General features: G+C 40.4%; 1 protein-coding gene across 1 annotated transcript; it reads left to right on the top strand.

The window, feature by feature from the left end:
* The first annotated feature begins 5,733 nt into the window (after positions 1-5,733).
* On the top strand, positions 5,734-8,870 carry znf703 (zinc finger protein 703). The gene is made up of 2 exons (XM_033973175.2): positions 5,734-6,251; positions 6,673-8,870. The coding sequence occupies exons 1-2, from the start codon at positions 6,000-6,002 to the stop codon at positions 8,170-8,172; spliced, it is 1,752 nt and encodes a 583-aa protein (XP_033829066.1). The 5' UTR covers positions 5,734-5,999; the 3' UTR covers positions 8,173-8,870.
* Positions 8,871-25,755: the final 16,885 nt, after the last annotated feature.

The following is a 25,755-nucleotide window of genomic DNA, read 5'->3' as shown; positions in this document are numbered from 1 at the left end:
CCGAAACAGCTGTTCAGGGGCCACTTCAAGGGCCCACATGAAAGAGGCCCTCCCCGGCTCCCTTCATCCATTCTGTGGCTGCCTTTGTGTGCCTGCTCCTGGGGCCCGCCTCCTGCTTTGGTCCTGCTTTGGTCTGCTTCTAAAGACATACCCCCTGTAGGTGTCCAAATATGCAGACCCACCCACACACTGCACTCAGTAGCTACCACTCAGCTCTGGGACGAGATCATGACTTTGGAATGGACAAGATTAAATAAGATGACTTAAAGTGCATACTGTACTGGCCCAAATGTCTACAAATTATAACATTTAATTTAGAGCTCTATATGAGTTTAAACTTGGCACTACGTCAGAAACAAATGCCATTTGTCAAGATACATGAACTGAAACTTATTTCAACACTATCTTCATTACTTGGTGATAGTATGTAACTTTTGGTTTTATTCAGTGGAATTCACTTCATAGTTCCATGGAAGTCCAAAATTAGTCCAGGTTTAGTCTAGGTTTAAACCAAGCTTACGGGTTTAAACCTAAACTAATTTGGTCCCTTTTCAGTCCTTGTTGTGTACACATTTCAGTCTTATTTTCTGTATTTTACTGAAAAAGGTATAAAGAAATTAATTTCAATCAAAAGTATTGTGTCATATTAGTCTATCAGCTTTGAAGATGCATGTTGAACTTAAACCCGATTGTTGGCTGAATATACTTTATACCTTCAATGAAATGAATAGACTACATAAGCCCATACCCACAGATACAGAAATCTGACACAATACACTTAACATTTACTTCTTTTTTTAGTGCTTGGACCCCTATCTACCCCACAACATGAATCCACCATTTTTTCCATCGCTAACAAAGCTAACAGCCTCCCGTGAATTTTCCCAGTCCATTTAACTCACTTTACCAACCTATAAAACCCGCACACTGCCCCTTTAACTAGCGCTATAAAACCCGCACACTGCCCTTTAACTAGATCCTCCAGCTCTTACAAAACAACTGGAGATCCGCTTGTACCCGGAGGAACCAGTTGTTACTCGTCAGCTGTTTACATGTCTGGAGCCGAGGTGCGGACAGACGCGTTAAAACCAATACATCCAACACCGCCAGTACAGTACTTAGCCCGGTTAGCTTTTGTGCAGCCGCCGTGCGTCGTGGGATACGGGGTCATTGAGTGGCAGTCTGTGGGCGATGAGTGATGCTTGGGTCTAATGGTGACAGGTGAAACAGAGGGAGTGTTGAGTGAGGCCGGGCTAATTCCATTCTCTCCAAATGGCAGGCGGCCATTTTGAGCAGTGAGAGCTAAACGGATACAGGCGATGGGATTTGAAGAAATGTCAAACAAGAGAGTTAAGGCGGTAATCAGTGGAGGTGGTGGTAGATTTTAACTTAATGATGTTTGTTAAAATAGAAGTAAAAATATGACAATAAAATAACTACACCTTTTAGAGCCTTAACAAAGTAGAAATAAAGACAATACGTAATGACCAAATAATACAAAGTGATACCAAGAACTCATTTGTAGCGCACGTAGTAGTAAAGGTAGTAGTAAAGGCGAGTGTTTGTCCACTGATCCAAAGGTTGTTGGTTCGAATCCTGGTCTTGATGTAAACGTCACTGATTGAGCAATACTACCACTTTTCTAACTATTACTTCTCTACTGCAACCACTACTGCAATTTTCCTAGTACTTACTCAGCTAATATCACAACTACTATTATTACTACTACAGTGATCTCATGACTACTTCTATTACTACCCCTGATAATACTACTTCAACCAAAACAGCGAAATTTCCTGGAATTTACTCAACTACTATTGTCATATTTTGCCTTTATCATTGTCAACTATACAGCAATGATTGTAGTACTTTTCCTACCACTATTACTATTACCAATATTCCATCTGCTACTAGGACTTCTACCAATGCAAGCTTAACTACTAAATTTCATACTTCTTCAGGCAAAAGTATATAAGTACAAGTAAATGTTGTGATAAATTGCAAAACAAAGACGCCAAAAATGAGAAAGGTAAGCACACGTAACTCCTACCCGCCCCCATAATGGTACCATGGGACCAGACCGTGCTGAGTTGTGAAACGTTAAATTATTTTATGAAGAAAAATCAAAGCACGTCGACTTGAGCCAATAATCAGTGATCCATGACACCGCTTTAAACTGCTGTGTTGAAATATATCGCATTATGGATTGACTACCGCCGGCCAAGAGAGGAGGAGGAGGCCTGAACACACTGGAAATCCCCATACAGCTAAATCTTTTTGTTTTATAGTTAACCTAATTATGTGTAACAATGAAACAAGTGGGGCTGTGTAGTAGCCTAAATACATGAATTTGTCAATGGGGCATTTATGAGTTGTATTACTGTCAAACATATGAAGATAGATGTCACTGGTGAAGCCCCCATTTTGTAAATTGCAAAAGTATTTTTAGTCCAAAGCAATTGCAAATGTCACAGTAATTAACATGTAAGAACTATTTTTTAAAGCTACAGTATGTATCTTTTTAGCCAGAAAAATAGACTAAAACAAAGCTTTTTTCCCATTTTGGTTGTTTTTATTGCACTAAAAAACACACCTTACTGTGAGCGGTCTTACATCTCCACAAACATACCCTTATTTGGCCTGGAGGAGGGCCTCGTCCGAGTTCCATGGAAATGTTGTTCCTTTGACTATAATATTCCACAGTATAGCATAAAACTAAATCTATCTCCATCGAGAATGTTCCGAAGTATGTTTTTAACTTTCTATTTCCATTAAATCGTGTAGGTGACATGCCATATCCAGAAACTTACATATTGTACCTTTAAAGTTGCATTCTGAGCATTGTCTGATTTGCCTAATGTGTTACCTCTTTGCGTGTAACTATATTTTTGGTCATTATTATTGCATAAAAATGTAGGCTGTTTGCACCAAATGTGTCCTCTTTCACTACATCCATAACCCCTCCTCTGTACCATATATTCACTGTTCTTCCTCTGTACCATATCTTCACTTATCAACTTAAATGCCTCTATGTCGGACATGGAAACTGAATCATGTGAATGTGTTTTGTACTGGATAAATTAAATTAAACTCGGACACTGGGATCATTTAGTTATATTTAATGCAATAAAGCTATTAACATGCCAAAATCTCCATGGACGATAAGGGACTAAATCAAGACCAAACCAGGGCTAAAGAAGACTAACAAGTACCAAACCCAACATAAATAGGATAACTAAGGCTGTGTTCACACTTGCACTGACACAACAGAGTAAAACAAAAATTCTAATCTGTCAAATGGACAAAAAGTTGTGGTTAGTTTTTGGTGGACATTGCCTTATATCTATCTGAAGGGAGGAGCTAACTACACTTGTTGGCTTGGTCTATTGAGCTACACTAAGTGTGAACTATGAGTGAGTCATATTTAGCATAATGGTTTAGGTCTCACACCTATTAACATACTGGCCTGCCCTGTTGTTTTGTTCAGATTTATATCTGAGGATGGAGTTATAAATAGGAGATAAATGATGTCTAAGGCCCTCATTCCTGTTCAAAGATAGATTGTCTTTCTTAACAAAAATAGCCTCTTTAACTCCTCTCTCACCATGTCTTTTCTCTGGCTAAGATCTGTACCTCACTATCGTCAAAGGAGTGATCAATGGTTTTGAGATGGAGTTGAACAGCAGTTTGGGGTCCCAAACTGCTCTTGCAATGGTGTTGGTACAGTGAAGCAGTTTTTGTCTTAAAGTATTTGTAAGCTTTAAATAGACTGGAATCTCATGCTGTCTGAAAATCCTCTGAAGCTTTTCAGACACACCCGCTGTGTAGATAATGGTTACACCTTTTCTTCTAGGTTCTGATTCTCTGTTGTTCTGTTTTTTGGCTCTCTTAGACTTGAAGGCCCAATGAAGGTGCAGTGCAGTGACTTTCCACTGATTTTATTATAATCCAGATGTCCTTCAATTATCAGAGCTTGGAACAATCCCAGACAATCTCTTGTAAACCTCATTAGCTGGATTAAATTAACACATCTTTTATTATATTATCCAATTGTCAGAAACATGAACTTGGGTGTATTTGTCAAACATTATATTGTATTTGCTGTGTCTTCCTGCCTTTGGTACATTGTAACTGGAGACAGACAAAACAATGAGTTCTAATGTTAGGTTGAGTGAAGTTGATGAATGATACTGTAAGCCAGGTGCATTTTTGTACTGAGTAAACAGCTGGTAGAACCAGGAAGTAAAAGCAACCGTCAATCAAAGTCACACAAGTAAGAAAAGGTACTTTTGTGGAGATTTCACTTCAATAAACAAAATTAATGACCTAGCAATGATACAGTAAACACAGGCTAAATATTAGAATACTGCAGATTTAAGTATGACTAAGTAAGGAACAAGACCAAACTGGGTAAACTAGACTATGGTTATTAAACTGTAGGAAAACAATATAAAAAGACTAAAGCAGGACTAAACAAGGACCAAACCACCAGACTAAAATATACCAGACAGGACTAAAGCAGAAAAAAATGACCCAGGTGTAAATCAAGTGGAAGCCAGGTCTAGACCCAGACTAAAGTAGGGTTAATAGTATTAAACAATTTTTGACTCTAGGGCTGGCCAGGGTACCATTTATAGGTACTAGCATGCTATACCGAAAAAACGTTAAAGTGGGAATAAACACTTAAACTCTGCCCACAACCAAAACAAAGTGAGGAGAGAAGGGTTGGAGTTTGGACATATGAGAAACAGTGTGACTGGTGTAACAGGTATCCACATTTCAAGCTCCGCCCCTGCAGCCAGCTGTTTGTAATCAGAAACACATCGGTTATCAGGGCAGTCCTGCGTGATGTCACATAGTACTTGAAATTGCAGTGGCCACTAGAGGCAGCATGCAGCTTTTGACCATTTTTGAACAGTAAGCTGCTAATTTACATAGTTTGCAATAAAACCAAAAGCCAAAAGATGATGCAATGCCGTTAAAACACCAGCTATCCACAGTTTAGTAGCAAAAATAGTTGCTTTAGTGTTTATTTCCACTTTAAAGTTAAGGTACTACTGATACACAAAAGATCACAAAGATAGATCTATTTTTTTTTTTTTTTATGGCAGGGAAAGCAAAGTACGTCAGGTAAGTAAGCCAGGTAGCACAGAAACCAGACAATCTTTCAATCTTTCAAGTACATCTACTGGTACCCAACCCGTGTTAACACAATAAATAATGTGGACTAACTGCTCTGAAGAAGACGCCTACGTGTGGGACCAAACCTGGACTGATACGGATTTTAAAAGACTTGAAATGTAGTCTAATAATTAAGGAAAACAATACTGCGATAATGTGTGTGTCTATAAACAGGAAGGTCTGTGTAGGCCTACAATTGTGCTGACAGGTAAAGCATAATTCAAAAGATCAAAGTTATTTCCGCTGTAATGGAGGTTATAATGTGGTTGAGTCACATTTCCATTCCATTTTATTACATGCTTTGGTATATATTGCACATGCCACTACATGAGTTATGGCGCTCTCGCTCTTTGATAAAAGGCTCTAAGGGGGTCACTGACACACATTCGCCTGCATTCATTATGCCGCCTGAAAAGAGGGTGTGGTCTGAGGGAGTGATCACGCCCCCGTCTCTTTGGCCCCGCCCCGGTGCTCTGTGATTGGTGCGCGGCTGGTCTTTGAAGTCCCTCCCTCTCTCGGTGCGTATCTGTGAGAGCTGAGCCAGTACGCAGCAGTTGCAGAGGGACAGAGCCGCGGACACGGGAGGACTGCCCCACACTCACCACCTCTGCGGGATATTCTTCCAACCAGTGGCTTCTTTCGTGATTCACTTAACGTTTGTGGATTATGTGGAAAAGGATGTCATTTTTCCATCTTTAGAGACACTTTGGGTACGACACGGAGGACACGCGTTCCGTTTGGATTATTTTCTGTTCTGAGTTTGTTGCCATGCATCGCTGCTTGTAGATGCGATTCAAACCCCGTGGCTTTGAATCCAGATGAGAGATCTCCCCTGCGGATCTGAAGCAGCTGACGCGCTTTTCCGCAGCCTGTCCCCGGAGCGCAGCGCTGAACCAGAGCGGACCAGACCGTGCCTGTCTGCCTCCGCGTCACCGCTCTCACCCTCGGACCCGTCCCGTCAGGCCAAAAGGTTACCCATTCGGATCGTAAAGATGTTGACGGCGCACAGCGGCCACTTGCTGCACCCGGAGTATCTCCAACCTCTCACGTCCGCGCCCGTCAGTATAGAAGTGAGTACAAACACGTTATATCATAATTTTTGTGAGTCAAATTATATGGAATGGAAGATGGTTGGAATTTCATGATGATTAATGAGGAGAGGCAAGTGCGCGCCCTGGCAGTACTAAAATTTATGGGAGCATATGCGCCATTTTACGCACTGCGATTCTTTTGCAAGTTTGAGACGGGGACAGTTTGACTTGTAATAAATACACTTAGAAGAACATTTGAAAACTAATTCAGTGTAAATTGTAAATAATACACATTTTTACATTTGTTGTTTTCGTTGATTTAAATGAAGTTCTAATTCCCATCTACACCTTTTTCATATTTTTTCTTTCAAAATTAGATAGAGATGTTATTTGTATTTCTCATAATATACTTTTGTAAACATCACACTCACACTTCTGCTCTGTTTTGTTTTGCTCTCAGCTGGATGCCAAGAAGAGTCCTCTGGCTCTGCTGGCTCAGACCTGCTCTCAGATTGGCAAACCTGACCCTCCATCCTCGTCCAAGCTGTCTTCTCTGTCTTCAGGCAGCCTTGGAGACAAGGAGTCCTCTGGCCGCTCCAAGAGTGGAGAGCAGCACCACTCTCCGGAGGACAAGTCCAGCTTTAAGCCTTATTCCAAATCCTCGGGCGAGTCTCGGAAGGACGTCATAGTGACAAAGAGCTCCTCTGAGAAGTCCTTCAGGCTCCCCAACGGCAGCACCAACAGCAGCTCTGCTTCATGTCCACCCTTCCCTCCTCATGCCCGCTCCCCTGGCTCTCACTCTCCCCCTCTGCATGCTCAGAGCCTCAGACAGAGCCAGTCCCCCTCTGCCCGCTCCCCCTCACATCCCCAGAGCCAGCACTCCGACCGGACACCCCCCAGCTCAGAGCAGCCTGCCTCGGACTCTTCCAACAGCAGCAGTGGGGGCAAGAAGGACTCAGACGCCTCTAAGTCAGGACTAGACGGAGCACAGCTGGCTAACTCTAGCCATGTCAGGGCCAGTGCTAACTCCAGCAACGCTAGCTCCGCCAGCAGCCCTCGCCCCGAGAGCAAATCCGACCCACAGGCCTCCTCTCAGCCTGGGCTCGGCTCCGGACATATCGCCCCTGTCTCCCCCTTCAAACCCGGACATTCCGTCTTCCCCTTACCTCCGGCATCTATGGGCTATCACGGCTCTGTTATAGGGGCCTACGCTGGCTATCCTTCTCAATTCGTCCCAGGTTTGGACCCTACCAAGTCTAGTTTGGGCCTAGGACTTCCAGGGAAACACCCCAGCTCCAGTCCCCTAACAGGCGCATCCCCTCCTTCTTTAATGCAAGGTCTGTGCCGGGACCCTTACTGCCTCACCTACCCCAACGGCCATCATTTAGGCGGCAGTAACTGTAACTCTTGTGTGCACGACCCTTCCTCCATGAAATCCAGCTTTCCACTGGTCTACCCCTCACACCATTTGCACTCCCTCCACTCCGGTGCACTGTCCTCCAGCAGCACCCCTGGGTCCCTCTCCCACCCGCTCTACACCTACGGCTTCATGCTGCCCAACGACCCTCTGCCCCATGCCTGCAACTGGGTGTCCGTAGGCGGGCCATGTGACAAGCGATTTGCCACGTCAGAGGAGTTGCTAGCTCACTTGCGCACTCACACGGCACTACCCGGAATGGTGGACAGTAAAATGTTGTCAGCGTATCCGTCTTCAGTATCGTCTTCTGCGTCCTGTCACCTCCACTTGCCCCCTCCAAGCAGCCCAGGTACTCTACCCAGTTCCTTCTCCCTACGTGGGTCTCCCGGACTTGGCTTGGCACGCTACCACCCCTATAGCAAGTCCCATCTACCCGCACCAGGACTGCCAATGCCATCCATCCCCTCCTCTTCACCATATTACTCGCCGTATGCGCTGTATTCGCAAAGACTTGGTTCGGCATCTGCTTTGGGATACCAGTGATGCTAACGCTATGCTAATGTCCACAATGACTGATTTGGACTATCCAGAAGGATCTTGGGAACAGGGGCCAGCGTGCCGAAGGTCTGCTCGCTCGGAGTAGCACCTGTTGGGATCAGGATTGTGACAAAGGAGGCAGTGATGGATGGTGAGCAGCACAATAAGAGAGACTTGAAAGACTAAAGAGCTTGAAAGTGACACAATGTGGCTTTATCACAGCAAGTCTTCATTTTGTTTTTTGTCTCCCAGAAATGAAAAATCTGTATTTATTTTTTACGCAAGCGCTTGGTATTCAACTCTGGGGGATTTTGTGTTTTTTTTATTTTCAGACTAAAATTGTTAAAACATAACAATCTCAAATTACAGTTCTGCCTACCAAACAGAAATAAAAACCTTGTCCCATGCCAAATATGGACTGGTTTTATTTGACAAATGTCTTGCTATTTGCCATTCACATAATTTTGCCCTATGCTAAAGCTAACTCTGAGATGCATGTAAACAACAACAACGCCATTGTTTTTATTTGTATATATGCAAAGATGTAATATTTTTCCAAGCTCGTTTTTTGGGGGTCGGGAGTCAACAAAAAGAAATGGTACAAAGATACAAAAAGTATGATATAAATAAAATTAATGATGGCTGTGCTATCTGATAAGAACAAATATTATTTTATTAAATAAACATTACAATTTACAATGCAATTCACTGTATCCTCATTGATTTCTACTAAGTTTATTTGTATTGAAGTACAAGAAGTAATCCATACCAAACTAATGAAAAATTACTTAACTTATTTTAGTGTAATCAAATTCACTGTTTTTACCATCAATGATTTTTACTATTTGGATTGAGGTTACAAGTACAAGATGTCTTTAACTATTAGGCTCACTATAATTAATAATTTCTTTCAAGTTATTTAAATTAAACGTACAAGAAGACGTATAATTACTAAGAATGGGTATTGTAGTCGCTATGTAATCATTTCAATTTCAACCATCAAATTCTGGCTTTATCTTTGAAAAAACAATCTTTCTGCAGTGCCATTTTTAAAGCTTTATTGATGTCTCCATAAAAAGTCTAAAATGTTAATATCCAGGCACAATGATGTATGTGTGCAGCAGTGCAGTTACCAGGCCCATCCATCATTATGACTGGGTTATATGGGGCACTGTGATTTTTCATGGCTCATAGCAGCTGACAGGGCTCTCCCTCTGGAGGTTAGCCTGGGTCACGTTAGCCTGTTAGCAGTTAGCCTCAGAGGACTAGTAGTAGACGAGGCTATTGGAAGATATAGTGAACGAATGAAATTGTCTTATTTATACAACTGGCAACTTACTGACTCCGTATAGATTTGAGTTTGTAATGGTGACACTATAGACCTATCATAATCGTACTCTTATGGACATATGTAAAAAGATTTGGCTGTCAATTCTACTTATAACATGACACACAAAAGTTATTTATAGAAAGATATTAATATATTACAAAATAAAATAAAAAAAAACTTGATTGTTGTGATTAGCCTAATTTACCTTGAACAAAAAGGCTATAAATTGAAAGATTAGATTAGCATGTTACATTATTTGTGGTGATGAGGATGTCAAACTGTATCATGTTCAAAGTTTATTTTTTGTAGGCTTAGTTGTTACAGAGATATCAAACAGGTCAAAACATCTGTATTAATTCTACCAAAACATTCTTAGCTGTGATCCAATAAAGGCTGCGGTTACATGCAGACTCAAAATCAGATTATTATCAGATTTTTTTTTTGAAGCTAAAAGATTATTCACATGAAATGTAAATAGCAAAACCATCTAATCTCTTTCTGATCATGACCCTCTGATTACTCACATCAAATTGTGCAGTTCGCATTTTATTTAAGTCATTATTTTAAAGCTAGAAATCAGATATCAGTCAGATTTTGGTAAGTTTGTAACCGCAGCCAATGACAATAACATCAAATTAATGTTTTCTATTCTACTGTAGTTCAAATGATACCACACTAGGCTTAAATCCTTGTTACACTGACCACACCTGACCTCTTCAAACCAGTCCTCCCTCTTTTCTCTTCCCTCTCTTCCATCTTCTCCCTCCGCTTTTGTTGTTACCGCTGCACATTTTTAATTGCTGATTGCTGTTGTTGGCTGTGCTTACCTCGAAACAGCCTTCTCAGCAGAGTGGTCACTGGCTGTTGGGACCTCCGTAATGACCCCAGGGAGGGCGGAGCCTATAGCCGGGATCTCCTAGAGCGCTGACGGATTGCACCGCGACACAAAGGCCAGTGCTGACAATGGGAGGAGGAGGCTAATAGAGAAATATTCATCAAAGTGCTGACACGTCCCCCGGAGAGCTGCCTCTGTAATGGTGACCGCAAACATGTATACAGGGTTATGCAGAGAGGAGGAGGGCGAGGGGATGTGGAGGTTATGGTGCAATGTTGTGGGAGATGGTAAGATGTTTTTGAGATATTTCAGCGACTGTTCAGAACACTTAAGAAATTATTCACTGTTTTTTGTGCTGAATAAAATAGGTTGCAATAAATGTGATAAAAAAAAATAAAATCCAAACACTACCATCAACAATAAAAGGTAACCGGGACAATTCATTTGAAAATCTTAAATAAAAAAAGTTGAAAGTTAACTTATGAAGAAATTAAATGGTGCAGTTGACCACAAAGTTTGCATTGGACTCCTCTGCCAAAAGCGCTTGGACTAAACCTGGACTAGATCAGGACTTAGCCAAGACTAGAAAAGAACCAAAGCAAATGTACATGCGAACTACAAATCAACTCTACATCAATGCTGAAACGGGCTCAAACCAAGAGCAAACCAGGACAAGTTAGATTCTGTCGATGTAGATGTAGATTTACACACACTCATAGAACTACAGTTACATTATTAGTTGTTTTTACTGAAAAAGTGTTAGTTTTCATAGCAATTATTAACTAAAAATAGAAGAAGCTGGTTGAATGAGTTGTGAAATGTAATCACTCTTAAAAAACTTTTGTCCAGTTGGCAGAATTCCATATACTTTTCTATGTATTCTGAATATCACCAAATTAAACTAAACTGGTACTGAAATACAGTCAAATTTGTATTCTGAAGACACATTCACAGTACATGTTAGGACACCGACCGTTTTACCCCATCTAGCATGAAATTTAAGCTTGAAAAAGTGACTGACAACACCCCTCCAGCCAATTCAACTTAGCGCCACCTTTCAAAAATGTCTGTTTTCAAAATATTATAGAGTATGTCCCCCTCTAATATCTCCTCTACTGGTTTGACAGCATGTAAGAGTTTCTTAAGTGCAGTGGCTGGTTTGGTCTCTGCGGCGACCATTGACCCTCGCCCTCCTCTTCCTCCTCTTCCTCCTCTTCCTCCCCTCTTCTCTCTCTCTCCTCTCCTCTTGCGGTTCATTAGCGCCGCAGACAGGGGAAAGGCTAGCACAGGTGTCACTTGACAGCACCATTAACAAAATGGATGACCCCTCTCAGAGCACATCTATAGCCCCCACCACGGGCCGCAAGGTTAGCTCGACCCCGTCACCTCTCTGGACTCCATTTTGCCACTGTATGGGGATTTTTCTTCTTTAAAAACAGGAGTGTGAGAAAGTGGACAGCCTGTGTTCTATGGCTATGCGCTAGTTTGAAGGTATTTTTAAAGGAAACTAAAAATGGGTCAAGGGTATTTTGGGTGTTCTGTGCTTATGTATTTGGTGCAAGACATTTGTCAAAGGCTGAAGCAGGAGATACACTGGAGTGGGTTGCCCCCTAAAGTTATCAAGGAGAATTACAGCTGATGTGAGATGACAGGTGTCAGATATGAAATATGAGAACATTCCACATCTATCGGATAAACTACATGATTTGACAAGTAAGAATAATGCTTTTATGAAATAATTAATAGAATAGCTCACATCAATTCCAGGACTCAGGACTAAACAGCTGTGAAATTCATTCGTGTTCATTGCTTACTATAATAAAATAACAAACATGGATCCTAAATATTACAGTAGTATAGACGAATGATGCTGAATATTCCATGACATAATTTCCCCACAGCTTAAATACAGACCAGCAATCATGCACCACCTGAGAAAATATTTGGCTGATCATAACCAAGTGTATTACCGGACTAAAACCAGGGCTATGGACTTGAACTCTGTACTTCACCATGACTAAAGTTGTTCTAACCCAAAGGTCAAAAACATTACTTCTCTACATTAATCACATAGAACAAGTGGTACTGGAGCCCTACCAGAGTTCAGGGTAAATTTTTTTGTTTTTTGTTTTTGTCAAACTAATCCCATAAAACACTTAGTAAACCAAAATTTTAAAACCATTAGTTATCATAGTTATATTGGATTGCTCTGATGGGACATTTTGGTTCAGTGATTTCATTCAGGGATATGAATTTTTGTTTGGTTGTTATATAGTCCGTTTATTTGTGCAAGAGTATCCCGGTTATGATTAGGTTTTTCGTGTATACTGGTTTCATGTGTGTCTATGTAAACGCAGTATTCTGATTTCAGTATCCTGGATAAGCCAGTATCCCAGTTATAAGAAACCTACTCTCACTGGGATATCCTGATAGTATCCAGGATAATGTGCCATGTAAACGCAGTATCCTGATTTCTCAAAACAGATCGTGCTGGGCATGTGCGAACTGAAGTAACACGTACGGTAGAAGCAGGAACTTTCCCAAAATGACTCAAACGTCTACCAGAGATTTTAAAAGTAATAACATTTTATACTACTACTACTACTGTTCAATACTTAACACCAACGTCTGTGTCTGTGCTGCTCTTGAACTGATACTGTGGGACTCTGTTGTATTTATGAACACTTAATAAATCCTTTTACTGAAGCTCTGACAGTGCTTGCCTGTATATCTTGTCTTTTTTTTTTTTTTTTTTTTTTAGAAACAACCAAACGAAAGCAAAAAACCCCTCTGGAACATCACATCAAGAAAGCTGTCATAATCGGGATACGGCTCATAACTGAGATACTCACGCTCATGAAAATGCATTAGTATTGTATTTATAAAGTAAAGTATTTATAAATCAGAGCAGATATGTTCTTTAAATTGGATCAAATACAATCTTGTCCACATGTTTTTAAAAAAGCGACTACCAGACCCTTCTTGCATATATATAACATTGATACCAAAATATACTTAAACATTCTTCCAAATTCCAAACTAGGGTTGTCAAAAGTATTGAAAATCAGATACTAATTGATACTAAAACCAGTATTGAAAATATATACATAGAACCACAAGGTAACATAAAGACAGCACTAGTATTTTCTGCTTAAAAATACACTCTATTGTCTAAGTGTTTCTTTTTTTTCCGTCGCTGTGGCATCAAAATTGGTATCGAGCTTTTTTCTTAATATCAAAAACGAGCTTGAATTTTCAGTATCGGGACAACACTACTCCAAACCCATATTGAGCCCAGCCTTACAGCAGAACCCCATCTCTGGTTATAGCCGAACCCAGAGCCAGGACGGCTACAGCTCTCCAGGACTAACTCCATGATTCACAGCAGAGGTCACGCAGAGGGGAGCGCTCTCCGTCTTCTCGGGGAGGTGGAATTAATGCCTCGGCTGCCAGTTAACACTCGTTCATCAAATGCCTCACTATTCTCCCTATCCCAGCAGTCATCAATCTGCCCCATCCATCTTAAATACCCCCCCTCCCTCTCTTCTCTCCCTATCCCCTCCTGCTCCTCACCCCCACATACACACACACACACACAGACACAAGCGGGCTCCATCCCAGCTGAGTCAACACCCACTCACTTCATTTATGTGGCCAGTCCTCTAGCATTCAACCGCACAGAGCTATTGTCCACTGGCTGACACATGCAAAATGGAGAGTGTACGGGGAGAGGGAGCGTCTACTTGTACTTGTGTGTGATGATTTCAGATGGATGGTTTTTGTCGTGCGAAAGTGCCATATGTCATAATTCATATCATTTTAATACATCGAAGTAGTCTCGAAGTGATTTATTTGAATGGATAAACAACACTTCTCCACCAACGTTTAGCGCAGCAACCGTCTATGGAAACGAAATTTTAAACAGAATTTTTTTAAACTCTTTGCAGTGGTCCAAAGTTACTCCTCACTTTAATGAATCACCATGATGAGTTTATAAGTGCTTGTCACAGTTTTCAGACGCCAGGGCAGAGTTTTGTCTTCACAGTAATGTTAACAACAACTAGCATGCCAAGCGCTTTACTTTCCAGTTCACGGCGGTTAAAAAAAACACTTTTTTAAGAGACGCAGACAGCACACAGCGGTCTTATTTTGACCCTAAGAGCTTTTATCTGTGCTGGGAAAACAGATTCTACTTTATTATATGAAAAAAAAGTATGGTGAGTTGCAGTTTTCAATGGGATTGTGTAACTTTGTTGGCTTTTATATTGTAACTAAATCTCTATATTTGAGCCCCTTGACATCTAGCGTAGGAAACATTAGGTCTAACTGTCAGGCTGCAAATTGTCGCGTTGAAGTGCTATGTCAAGGTGATCTGGCGGTACTTCAAAAAGACAGCTCCGCCTACAAAAGGTTGTCGAAAAGATGTACCCGCGTTGATGTGAAGTTATTCGATATTTGACATTTTTAGAACATAGATAACTAATAGTTTAACATCAGATTGTATCATTATGTTGTATACACACTTTTGTATTGTAGTGTAGTTTGAGGTTAGTGCTAGATAGTTGGGTTCGAACGGACAGAGCTGACACGGTTTACTTCTTAAACAGGACAATGCTGCAAGTATACAGTTGTTCAGTGAGTAAAAGCGTTTTCCGATCATGTATCACTCCACTGTTTGCCACAACTCAATCCACATACAATGCCATGACTGTCCCAGAGCCGTATTCCTTCACTGCTACCCAAACACTCAGCGCTGGGTGGAGGAGGTGGAGGAGCCTGTGTGAGTGTGAAGTTGATGGAGAGGCCTAATATTCCCTGTGTGCGCCTGCGTCACCGGCACTGTGAGGTCCCCGGAGCAGCTGACACCTCCGTGATTAATGACGACAGGGTGTAGACTGCTCCTCAATTAGAGCCACCAGCCGCCCTCCACTCACCGCAGACGCACAAGCAGACTACTCTACTCTACACCGGGCATTTTCCAGCAGATTACAAGTGATGATATGCAGGCAGCAGCACAGAGGATCAAAAAATAGATGAATGGCAAGCAACTGTTAGAAAAAAAACAAAAAAAAAAACATGAAAGTTTGTAAAGCAATGTATTATGGAGAAGTTCATTGCAAAACTATGAGGCTAAAATACATCTATGACAAAATAAGACAAAAGGAGGCACTTCTAAACATATTTTTCCTACTTTTTAAATTTTTGCGTGTTTAATGATAATTTTTTTTGCAATATTTGTTCATATAATTTTTTTTCCTTGTAAGTAGCCATATTTGTTTGGATGAACTATGCGTGTCGCTGATTGGCTAATCCACCTGTCACTCACACCCACCCGAAAACTGAGCGATGTGTGTATTCTGTATTCAACCCAGTGTCATCTGCATTCAAGAATCACAATTTTAATTCAAACAAACTACACTACATACATAGCCAAGGTCAAATGTAATGTCAATTTATATGTAAATCCATTTTTACTGTTGACAATTGATTGAAAGGTCCATTATGCAAAAATACAATGGACCTAAAACTGATCCTTGTGGCACTCTCATATCGTAATAGATTGGATTCAGTACTGCTGACCTTTTTTGTGTCCTAGCAAGAAGGTGGCAAATCAGGCAAAAACATGTTAGTGAGAATGCAGGTAGATTCCAGCACGGGGTGACACAGGAGTCAAATTGTTAGAAATTATGACTCCGAAATGAAAGGATAGAATAACACTAGAAGATGAAATGAAGCTGTACTTAAAAAAACCTATTTAGTTGAAATTGTTTAAGTGAAATCATGATCATGAGATGACTATAATAAAGGTTATGCATAACTGACCTTTTTGAGCATACACCCCCTGCTGGCAATAGTGACTTCCATGCATATATTATTATAATTTATAGATAAAAAAAAACAACAGTTTTTTAATTTTCAGAACCAACTTTAAGAGCCTAAGTAATGCATGTGCTGTACCTTTGAGTTTTTCTATTTCTCAGCAGCCAGTTATCTCCCGCACTGTATACCCAAATAGTTGAAGGTTTGTGGGATCCCAGATACACAAACAGCCCTGTCCTCCTCCGTGTCCTGCCTCTGCCTCTTTATGTCTTCAGTCCTAAACATTAGCTGTGTCTCCATGACAACCGGCTCACAGTTTGACAGGGGGACACAACGCAGAGCCATCACCGCAGAGTTACACAGCACAGATGGTCCAACACATCGCTCATCGGGGCCTGTCACTGCTGCCTCATTTCCACACATAAAGAAGTGACGGAGAGCTCTGTATGCCTGTCCAGGGCGTACAACACTCTGGAATACTCAAACTTGCTGTAATCACAAACTGAAAACAACAACATTAAATCTTGCAGATAAAGTTAGCATATTTAGATGTGTCCTGACCGGCCATTTTAACTACAATCTTTGTACAATGCTCAAATTATAGCATTAAAGGTACTACCTGATTTTTCTTACGAACATGAAAAACAGAACTAGTCTAAAGGTGTGTCACAGGTTTCAGAGGCCAGAGTGAAGTTTTACTGTCACATCAGTGCTAACAACAACTACAATGCTAACAGCGCATCAACGTCCCTCTGGTTCAAGGACGTCAGCAAGTTATTTATAATTAGACGTAGACAACACAGTGCCTTGTCATTTTGACCCTAATGGTTTGTGGTTTTAGTGGCCCAATCAGGGGCGAAAGTCTCAGTTTGTTCTAGGGGGGGACAACAAATCAATGGGAATTAGAACTATCCTTCGAAGGGAGTTATAACGATACATAATCATAAATTCAATAACTGCTGTTAGGATGAGGCCATAATTATACTACTATATGCCATTTGAACAATGAGAATGTATCCAGTAAACAGTTAAATTTATTTACAAATAAGCTATGTGCACAACTGTATAAAATACTGTTGAACAATATGAAAATATGAAAACAAATTCAACACTTAATTGTTCGAAAAACTCAATGTAAACTTTTTTTTATTATTAAGGCTTTATTGGCATTAGCTAGATAAATGGCGGACACATTTTCACAGATTTTTTTGTGTCTTTGGCGTGAAAAATGAAGCAAACGTACAACTCCGACACCCACGTCATCAGAGAAATGGAATAAACCAATGTGTATCGACAAGGAGGGGTGGATCAATTTTTCATTTTCAGACTTATCTAATGACAGTCAACTGTGTGGATACTGTAGACATTCTAATATATGAATAGGTTTTACCATAATTCGCTATTTTTTTTATAAATCGTTAATGCAAAGGGAGAGGGGGACACTAGTCAGCAAAGGGGAGGCCCGGACCCCCCTGTGTCCCCCTGTGATTTCCACTTATAGGCCCAGTTATTCCTCAGTTAACCTTATGCATTCTGAACATCCTAATTCTTTACCATGATGAGTTTGTAAGCAATTTTAACAACTTTCGCAGACCAGAGCACAGACCAGAGTCGTGCTTGTGATGGTAACACTAACAACAATAAGCATGCTAACTGCGCACTTCCTGATTATCGGACGTAAACCCGCTTTATAATTAGATGCAGACGGTATGCGGCGGACATATTTGACCTCGAGAGCTGCTTATACAGATTTAGATTCAGAAAACTTTATTGATCCCAGAGGGCAATTCAATACAATATATCTGTACAAAGATAAAACTATTATAAAATATCTCTTGTAGTTTGTCTGCTGGAGTCTCAACCAAGGATAACTGCCCATACTTTGTTCCAGTCTTAAGTAGATTAGCCTCCTGTCCTCATAACGAGAAGGTTCCTGGTTTGATTATTAACTGGTGAAGGCTTTTAATGGAGTTTGCATGTTCTCACTAGTTTTTCTATCAACGTTGGTTTCAGGTTGCAGCTCTTTGTGAATCTGAAAAACGCAGTGCTGTCCGTTGGTATGTTTTGACCACATCCATTAAACTCCTGACAGATCACATGTGAGGTCATTGGTCGCTGGAGAGCTGATGAACGGACAGGAGCAGATGTGGGTCCAATAAAATTCATGGGTACAAACTAAACTGAAGAATGATGGCACTGGATGGAACAATTGATTTAACTTAAAAACATCTGCTGAGAATTTGTAGGATTTTGATAATGTAGAAAACGTCCCATATCACAATTTTTTTCTCTGTTTTAATGTAGTTTCCTCATCACAAACATACCTGAAGTTGTGTTTTGTTTCATTCACACATGTTTAACACACAAACCCTGCATTTTTAGGCTGAGTTCTTATCTCAGACAGAAAACACTTAGTTCCACCTTGTGATGTCATGTGGTAATACAGGAAGTGCTTCATTGTGTTTTGAAACGCCATACACTTTTACTAGAGTATTTTGTATGACTTCAGACCTGGATTTGCCATTTCTACTGAACAAAAGGTAAAACGTAGCTGTTAACTTGGAAAACTACGCGTTCATGACATCACAGGGTGGAACAGAGTATTTTGATGGAGACAGAAGGATTACGCAAACATGTGTGAATGAAACAAAACATAACTACAGGTATATTTTTGATGTTGTAATAGTATTATAACATGGACTAAAGCTCACGATGGTCAATTTTGTGTAATATAGGATCGTTAAAGTAAATTAAAATTTGAATCTATAACATCAAATAAAATTGGAATTTATGGTAGAGTTTATTTATCCTGACCAGTGATAGGAGAGAGGCACATTAAAGGCACTGTACCGGATTTTTACTCAGGTACAGTGCCATAAAAAACAGAACTAGTAAGCTTATGGTTTGTAACACCCCAAAGTTATTCCTCACTTAACCTTATGCATTCTGAACATCCTAATTCTTTATTGCGATGTGTTTGTATGTGCTTTTAACAACTTTCGCAGACCAGAGTGGAGTTGTGCTGCGACGGTAACACTAACAACAATTAGAATGCTAACTGCTCACTTCCTGATTATCGGACGTAAACCCGCTTTATAATTAGATGCAGACAGTATGCGGCGGACATATTTGACCTCAAGAGCTGCTTATTCAATATATCTATACTTGGGCGAGACATATTTTTCATATACGGGGGAAAAAAAATCATCATTTCAGATTTAAAGGGCCTTGTATTTTTCCATGTTATAATGTTTCCTAATCAAAAACATGCCTGGAGTTGTGTTTTCATTCACTCATGTTTAAAATTCAAACCCTGTATATGTAAAATTGAGTTCTTCTCTCAAACCGAAAACACTCTGTTCCACTTTGTGATGTCATGTGTTAATACAGGACGTGCTCCACTGTGTTTTTAAACTCCATACATCTTCAGTAGAATAATTTTGATCATTTCAGCTCCCAATTTACCAGTTTGTTCACCTGAAAACTACCACTACATGACATCACAAATTGGAACGGAGCATTTTGAGCTTTGGAGATGTATTACTTTATCCACACAAAACAAGTTTTAAAGGTCCTATATAGCACAAAATTGATTCTTGTGCACTTTAAGCTATGTTATAATGTTGTTTCCTCATCAAAACCACACCGCGAGTTGTGTTTTGTTTCATACATGTTGATTATACTTATGTCTTGATTCATGGACCCAAAGTAGTCACCAAACTGGGAGAGTCCATTCTGACCACAGAGCAGGAACAGCTGAACAGTCTGACACAGCATGAATTGTTTGGGACATCGGTTTGGTTGGTGTTTTCTCGCCAAGTCACGTTCATCTGCAAAAACTCTGACATCTTCACCACAATCACCTAACAGACCGCCGATGGAATCCAGATGGACTCACGGGCCAAGTGCTATTAGCCTTGAGCAAAGTAAGGGTCAGCCTATCTTTCAAAACGCAACCGCACTCGTTCATTTAAGATTAGCCATAATCTCAGCGCTCTTTCAATCATTCACTCTGCAATAACCACATTGAAGTGTTACGATGAGAAGAAACATCACTTTTTGCAAATTCACCGTTCACCATAACTGACACCACAACCAAACAAATCCTTATCAGACTTTCACACATATTATCTAATAGATTGTTGTATCTGACAAGCTTTACAAAAACTTTTATTAAGTCATATTAATGTGAGATAAACAGCCAGATAAAAAAAACATATACAAATAGTTTTCATAGTATGTCATTACATCTATTAAATATTGGAAATGTTACAGGCAAAGCAACAATATTTCAATAGAGACAGGCAGGTTTCTTCAAAAATGTATTATTTAGATCACAGTTATATTGCAATCTAAATAATCATGATTGCTGTTGTCCATAAGCCTTTTTGATAGAATAATCAAATCAAAGGATAATCAAACTCTACTGTATAACTGTGTAACATTGTGTAACTTTTTAATTACAATAGACTAAAATAGAAGCATGCTTTGTTTGTTTTGCATTTTTCATTTTGGATAGTTTTATTTCACTGAAAAACATGCCTCTTTACTCTGACCATTCTTGCATTTCCACAAAACTGAGTCTGAGACAAAAAGAGTCTTTGCTTGTTTTCAAGGAAATTTCAAGGAAGTTTTTTGGCTACAATATTCCACAGTGATATAATGTATGTCTTAAAAAAGTATGGTTTTAACTTTCAGATATGTGCCTCCTCCAGAAAGTTACACGGCGTTCCCTTTATTATATGTAATTTATAGTCCACACAATAGATTATAAGTGTATGCAGTTATGTAATGTCAACAATGTGTTTTATTCTGAAAGCCATATGCTATAAGGAAGAACGTTCATCTTGTAGATAGTGTCAACCATATATAAAATCACGCTATTTATCTCATAATAATCATAACTTTACCCTAGCCACCAGAACATCTTTCCTCCAAAGTTCACCTGAGGCCCAAACTGAAATCAAAGGCCTGTTTCTCTATTGGAAAGCCTGTCAGGTTGCGGTGTCATTAATCAATAGCCAGACAAACCTAGGACGGATTTACATGAGTTACCCTTCTCAGATACAACAGCTCCCTTTGCAAAAACAGGCTGCAGGAATGTAGCGAATGGCGCGCTAAGTCAATACGCATCCATCAATTTACCATAACCTGACAGCAGGATGTTTGGTCTCCAGACAGGGGCCCTTTTAGTTTGCTAATGCAGTGCAACGTATCACATTTAAAGACATTTGAGTTGGTTAATCTCAAGGGTAATTTAGCAGCATTTGGTCACTGTCCCTTCTCATATAAGTCGGTGTGAAATGCTAACTTCAAGCATCCTGTGTTGACAGACCACAATGTGTACAGCGAGCGAGGTATCAAGGGAGAGGGAGGGAGCGGTTATGTAAAAGGTAAAAATATTAGATGTAAAGTCCAAACTCAATATTAGGTGTGAGAAGTAGATAAACAAACAGCATTGGAAACAGGTAAAATTGTGAAATCATAACACTGCATGGTCGATCAGAAAGGTTGAAGACTGTATAGGACTGTGTCTGGGTAGGTTTTTTCTGGGTCCTCCTCCTCAAATCTTCACCTATAGTACCAAGATTGTGGTTGTGGCTTACATGGAAGATGGGTCAAATGCAGCTTATAATGTCAACAATGAAGACATCCAACCCTGGGAATGTATTGTTAAACTGCCATTTTCAGCCAAACAGCTTAGTTCCTTTGCCTATCAACCTCTGAAGACATACAGAAGACGTGATGGGTGGAAGACTATCACTTTAATTTCGCTGCCGCAGTAAAACAATCAGCCTCCTCAGCTTGTCCATCTCCTCCTGTCCTCTCCTCTTCAGCACCAGCCTCTTGAAAGATACTAACAAATACAACATATCACTGGCCTCATAGCATAACTGCTTAAGTCATTTTTTGGCGAGATTTTCTGTCTCATTCTATTCTCCAGACACTGCTCCATTCGTAGGTGTCATTGGCTCTGTCCTTGGCCAATCAGAAATATTTTTAGAGTCCAAAGGAAATTAAAATAAACAATGTGTAAATTATAGTGACATAGGTAGTTTACTTTTGCGTGTTCCCCAAAATCTTGAAAAATGACTTACACAATTACGCTATGTGGCTAAAAATATCTGGTGTTAAATTTAAATTACCCTGTTGTTTTACCGATTTTTTAAACCAATTTTATTCCACTCAAAATCCTTTGACAAGGGCCCTTTGTGCTTTGTTTTTATTATAGTCATACACTGTCCACGAAACAATTAAATGTCTCATCACTTTTCCGTTGTTAGTCCATCATCACCGTAGCTGTGGCCTGCTGACTGAATGATGAGTGCCACAAACCCAGAGGTCAGCGAACGCATCATCATCACTCAGCCCTGTGCTATTCTCACATACAAGTGCCACAACTGTTCAAACATAATAATTTATCCCCATGGCGAGACAATGCGGACACCTGCTGCTAGCACACACATGGCATACTGCCCCATGGAGTAGATATAAAGCTGTTTACCTCTACCACTAAGACCACATATGCTGTAGATATTTCACAGGGCTGTTCAAACCATGGGATATTGATCTTTGTTGTAATTAACCCTGTTGGTGAACTGCTATGTTTACTGACTGGTTGTAAAAGTCATTATATCCTGGCAACAGTTTGTACAGAAACTATAGACTTTATGTGTCAATCATTTTACAACTGTTTAGACGTAAACCCATGAATTGTGTTTTAAATTGTATGTGGAGTGAAACAGTACGATTTTTGCCAAACCACCTGTTGAATTTAATATACTTGAATTTGTAAACTTTCCAAGACTTGTATGTTCTCTCATTTGCCCATTAAATTTAACTGACAAATACGACCAGTTTTTGAGCTTTACATCCAGGAACTAGTAACCCATTCACACCAGACAGTGGGGGCAAATTGGGTTGGGTTAAGTGTCTTGCTCAAGATCACAACAATAGCATTCACCTGTGAGGGCTGGAATCACACCGCCAACCTGTGGGTCAGTGGATCTGCCCGTTCAACCGATGATGTTTATGTCGAGAGCAGGATTTGAACCTCCAACCTTCGGGACAGTGGACAAACACTCGACCATCTGAGCTACTGTCGCCCTTGCAGAGATTTTAACCATAAACCATGTCAACAAATCACACTTTGGTTCACAAGCTGCATAAGTGTCTTGCCCAAGGACATGACAACAGTATGCGTAGCGGGAGTAGGCATCAAAACTCCAACCTTCAAGTTTTCAAAGCTTTACCATTTATGCTACAATACTGTACCTCTCCGTGCTCCATTTGGTAGAGTACATGCTATCTCAGAGTGTGCCACTAGATGGAGTCAAGAGCAATCTGTCAGCCTCTCTAAAATATTATCATTTCCATCAATAACATTTCTAAGCATTACTCACTACTTGTCATTGCTAGTCACTTTGTTTACTTTGCTTAGCTATAGCGGCGCTACGGCTAAAAGCGATGAATTGATCGATGTTAATTTAACTTGTCAAAACTACATAACTAATCTCCGCACTCTATCAGCCTCTCGGTCATGCTAGCTTACACGTTCGTCGACTTTCTCCCATACAAATTGAAGTTTTGTTGATCCCAAAGTCAAACAAACCTTTATCTTCGGTTCCACATTTTTACTGGAGTTCACGGGGTCATACAGTGCCAGATGTGCGCAGGTCCTGGAAACATTAACACTTCGGGACATGTGGTCGGCGTAGCATGTGTTTAAGCTAGCAGCTCTGTGACAGCAAAGTGTGCGCTCATTCACGTTAGCTTATGTTAGCACGGCCTTGTGGTTTGTTGAGTGAAGGTGAGGGGAAAAAAGCTTTTTCCATCGAGCGGCAGATTATTTTTACTTTTTAATAGAATCCTTTTAGATGTTGAGAGAGTCTTCCTTCACATCTGCGGACAGACCAAAAGTGAAATAAGGTTGTTGCTTTCAGGATAAGGAGTCCAAGGTCAATGTTATATTAATTTCAGGGTGAATTATGAACATGCTGCCTAAAGATTGACACAAATTATACAAGTCAGTTGATATGAAACTGATTTATTACATGACAAATGTTATCCAAAGGAGTTGCCATGCTGACCCCATATATTGGCTTGCATTTCTACACCAGTATGAAATGACTATACCCCCTTGAGAATTCTGATCTAAGCAGGGTTGGGCCTGGTTAGTACTTGGATGAGAGACTGCAGGGAATACCAAGCGATAAAGTGGGTGTACTGCTGTTGTATCATTAGACAAGACACTTCACTTCATCTACTTTCCCTTGTGTGAACGTTGTGAGTGAAAGACTGGTGGTGGTCGCAGTTTGGGAGCGTCGCTTCTGTCAGTCTTCGACCAGCGAGTGTTAAGTGAATCAATAGAGCATTTACTTATTTGATAGGGACAAGTATGTATATTAGACACGAAACACACTACAACATTTAGAGTCAAGGCTAATTTGCAGCGTCTGTCCCTTGAAGGAACACAGGGTTCACATTATAATTTAACAATATATAATGTAAACTAATGTAAGTGCCTATCTTAAAAGGCGCTATATATATATACAAGGCACTAAATAACTGTTTATAACCAAGATCCAAGTGGAGTACCTTGTAGGGCAACTCAACTTGAGAGCAGAAATGATCAGAATGGTGCGCTAAGTGTGCATAAGCATTTTGCAATCCCATTAATGCATACGTTGTGTCCTTGGGCAAGGCACTTAAACCGCCTTACCTTAAGTGTCTATATATGACCGTCTCTGTTGAGTGCTTTGAGTGCTCAACAGAGGTAGAAAAAGCTATACAATATATGTGATAGTTTAACATCGACCTCTTGAAGTGATAAAGCGAGGATACATAGATTTGATGTGGCACTATGGAACTTGTTTTTTCAGATTTTGCGAAGGACAGTGCCTCAAAACAAGTGACACTAAACACTAACTGCAACACAAATGACTAGACCTATAATGTAACCAGATACTTTTGCATTAAGAATCCATTTATCCATGTGAAATGCTTTGTTCCAACTTTTCCATATACATTTTAATCAGGTCTTTGTCTACTAATTTATTTTTCTTACCAGTAACAAGTAAGGTGTTGAGCTGCAATTTGCACATTGCCCTCAGTCCGGCTGCCTGCTGATGGAGCTCGGGGCGAAAAAGAGAAAAAAAAAAGTCCAAAAGGAGGAGAGTTAGAGCGGCGAGCAGGCGAGGGCGGGGCGGGAAGCAGGCCTGATTATCCAAATACAGTCATTAAAGGGGAAATGTGTTTTCTGAGCTGTCACGATGATTAATGGGTGAGAGCAAATCCTCACAAATGCTCTTGTTTAGTCTAACGGGCAGACACGATCCTGCCCATTGATTTATGACAGGCTCTCTGTGTGGGAGCGAGCAGAGGTTACGGGCCGAGCGAGCATGGCTTTCAATGGATAGAGGGGGAGAGAGAGAGGGGTTTTACTGTGACAAGAACAAGGCTTGTAGGGAGAGCGGGCGAATGGAGGGAGCATATTTCCTCATTAGCTGGCTCTGTCGGCTCACACTCAAACAACATGGACTGCACAAAGTATTTCAACACTAATGTGATTGTGCTGGCTTCATTTGGACCATAGCTTTTGCTG

The sequence above is a fragment of the Periophthalmus magnuspinnatus genome, chromosome 9 (assembly GCF_009829125.3).
Source record: "Periophthalmus magnuspinnatus isolate fPerMag1 chromosome 9, fPerMag1.2.pri, whole genome shotgun sequence".
Lineage (NCBI taxonomy): Eukaryota > Metazoa > Chordata > Actinopteri > Gobiiformes > Gobiidae > Periophthalmus > Periophthalmus magnuspinnatus.
Note: the sequence above shows the minus strand (reverse complement) of the source record. Positions and strands in the feature narration are given on the sequence as shown.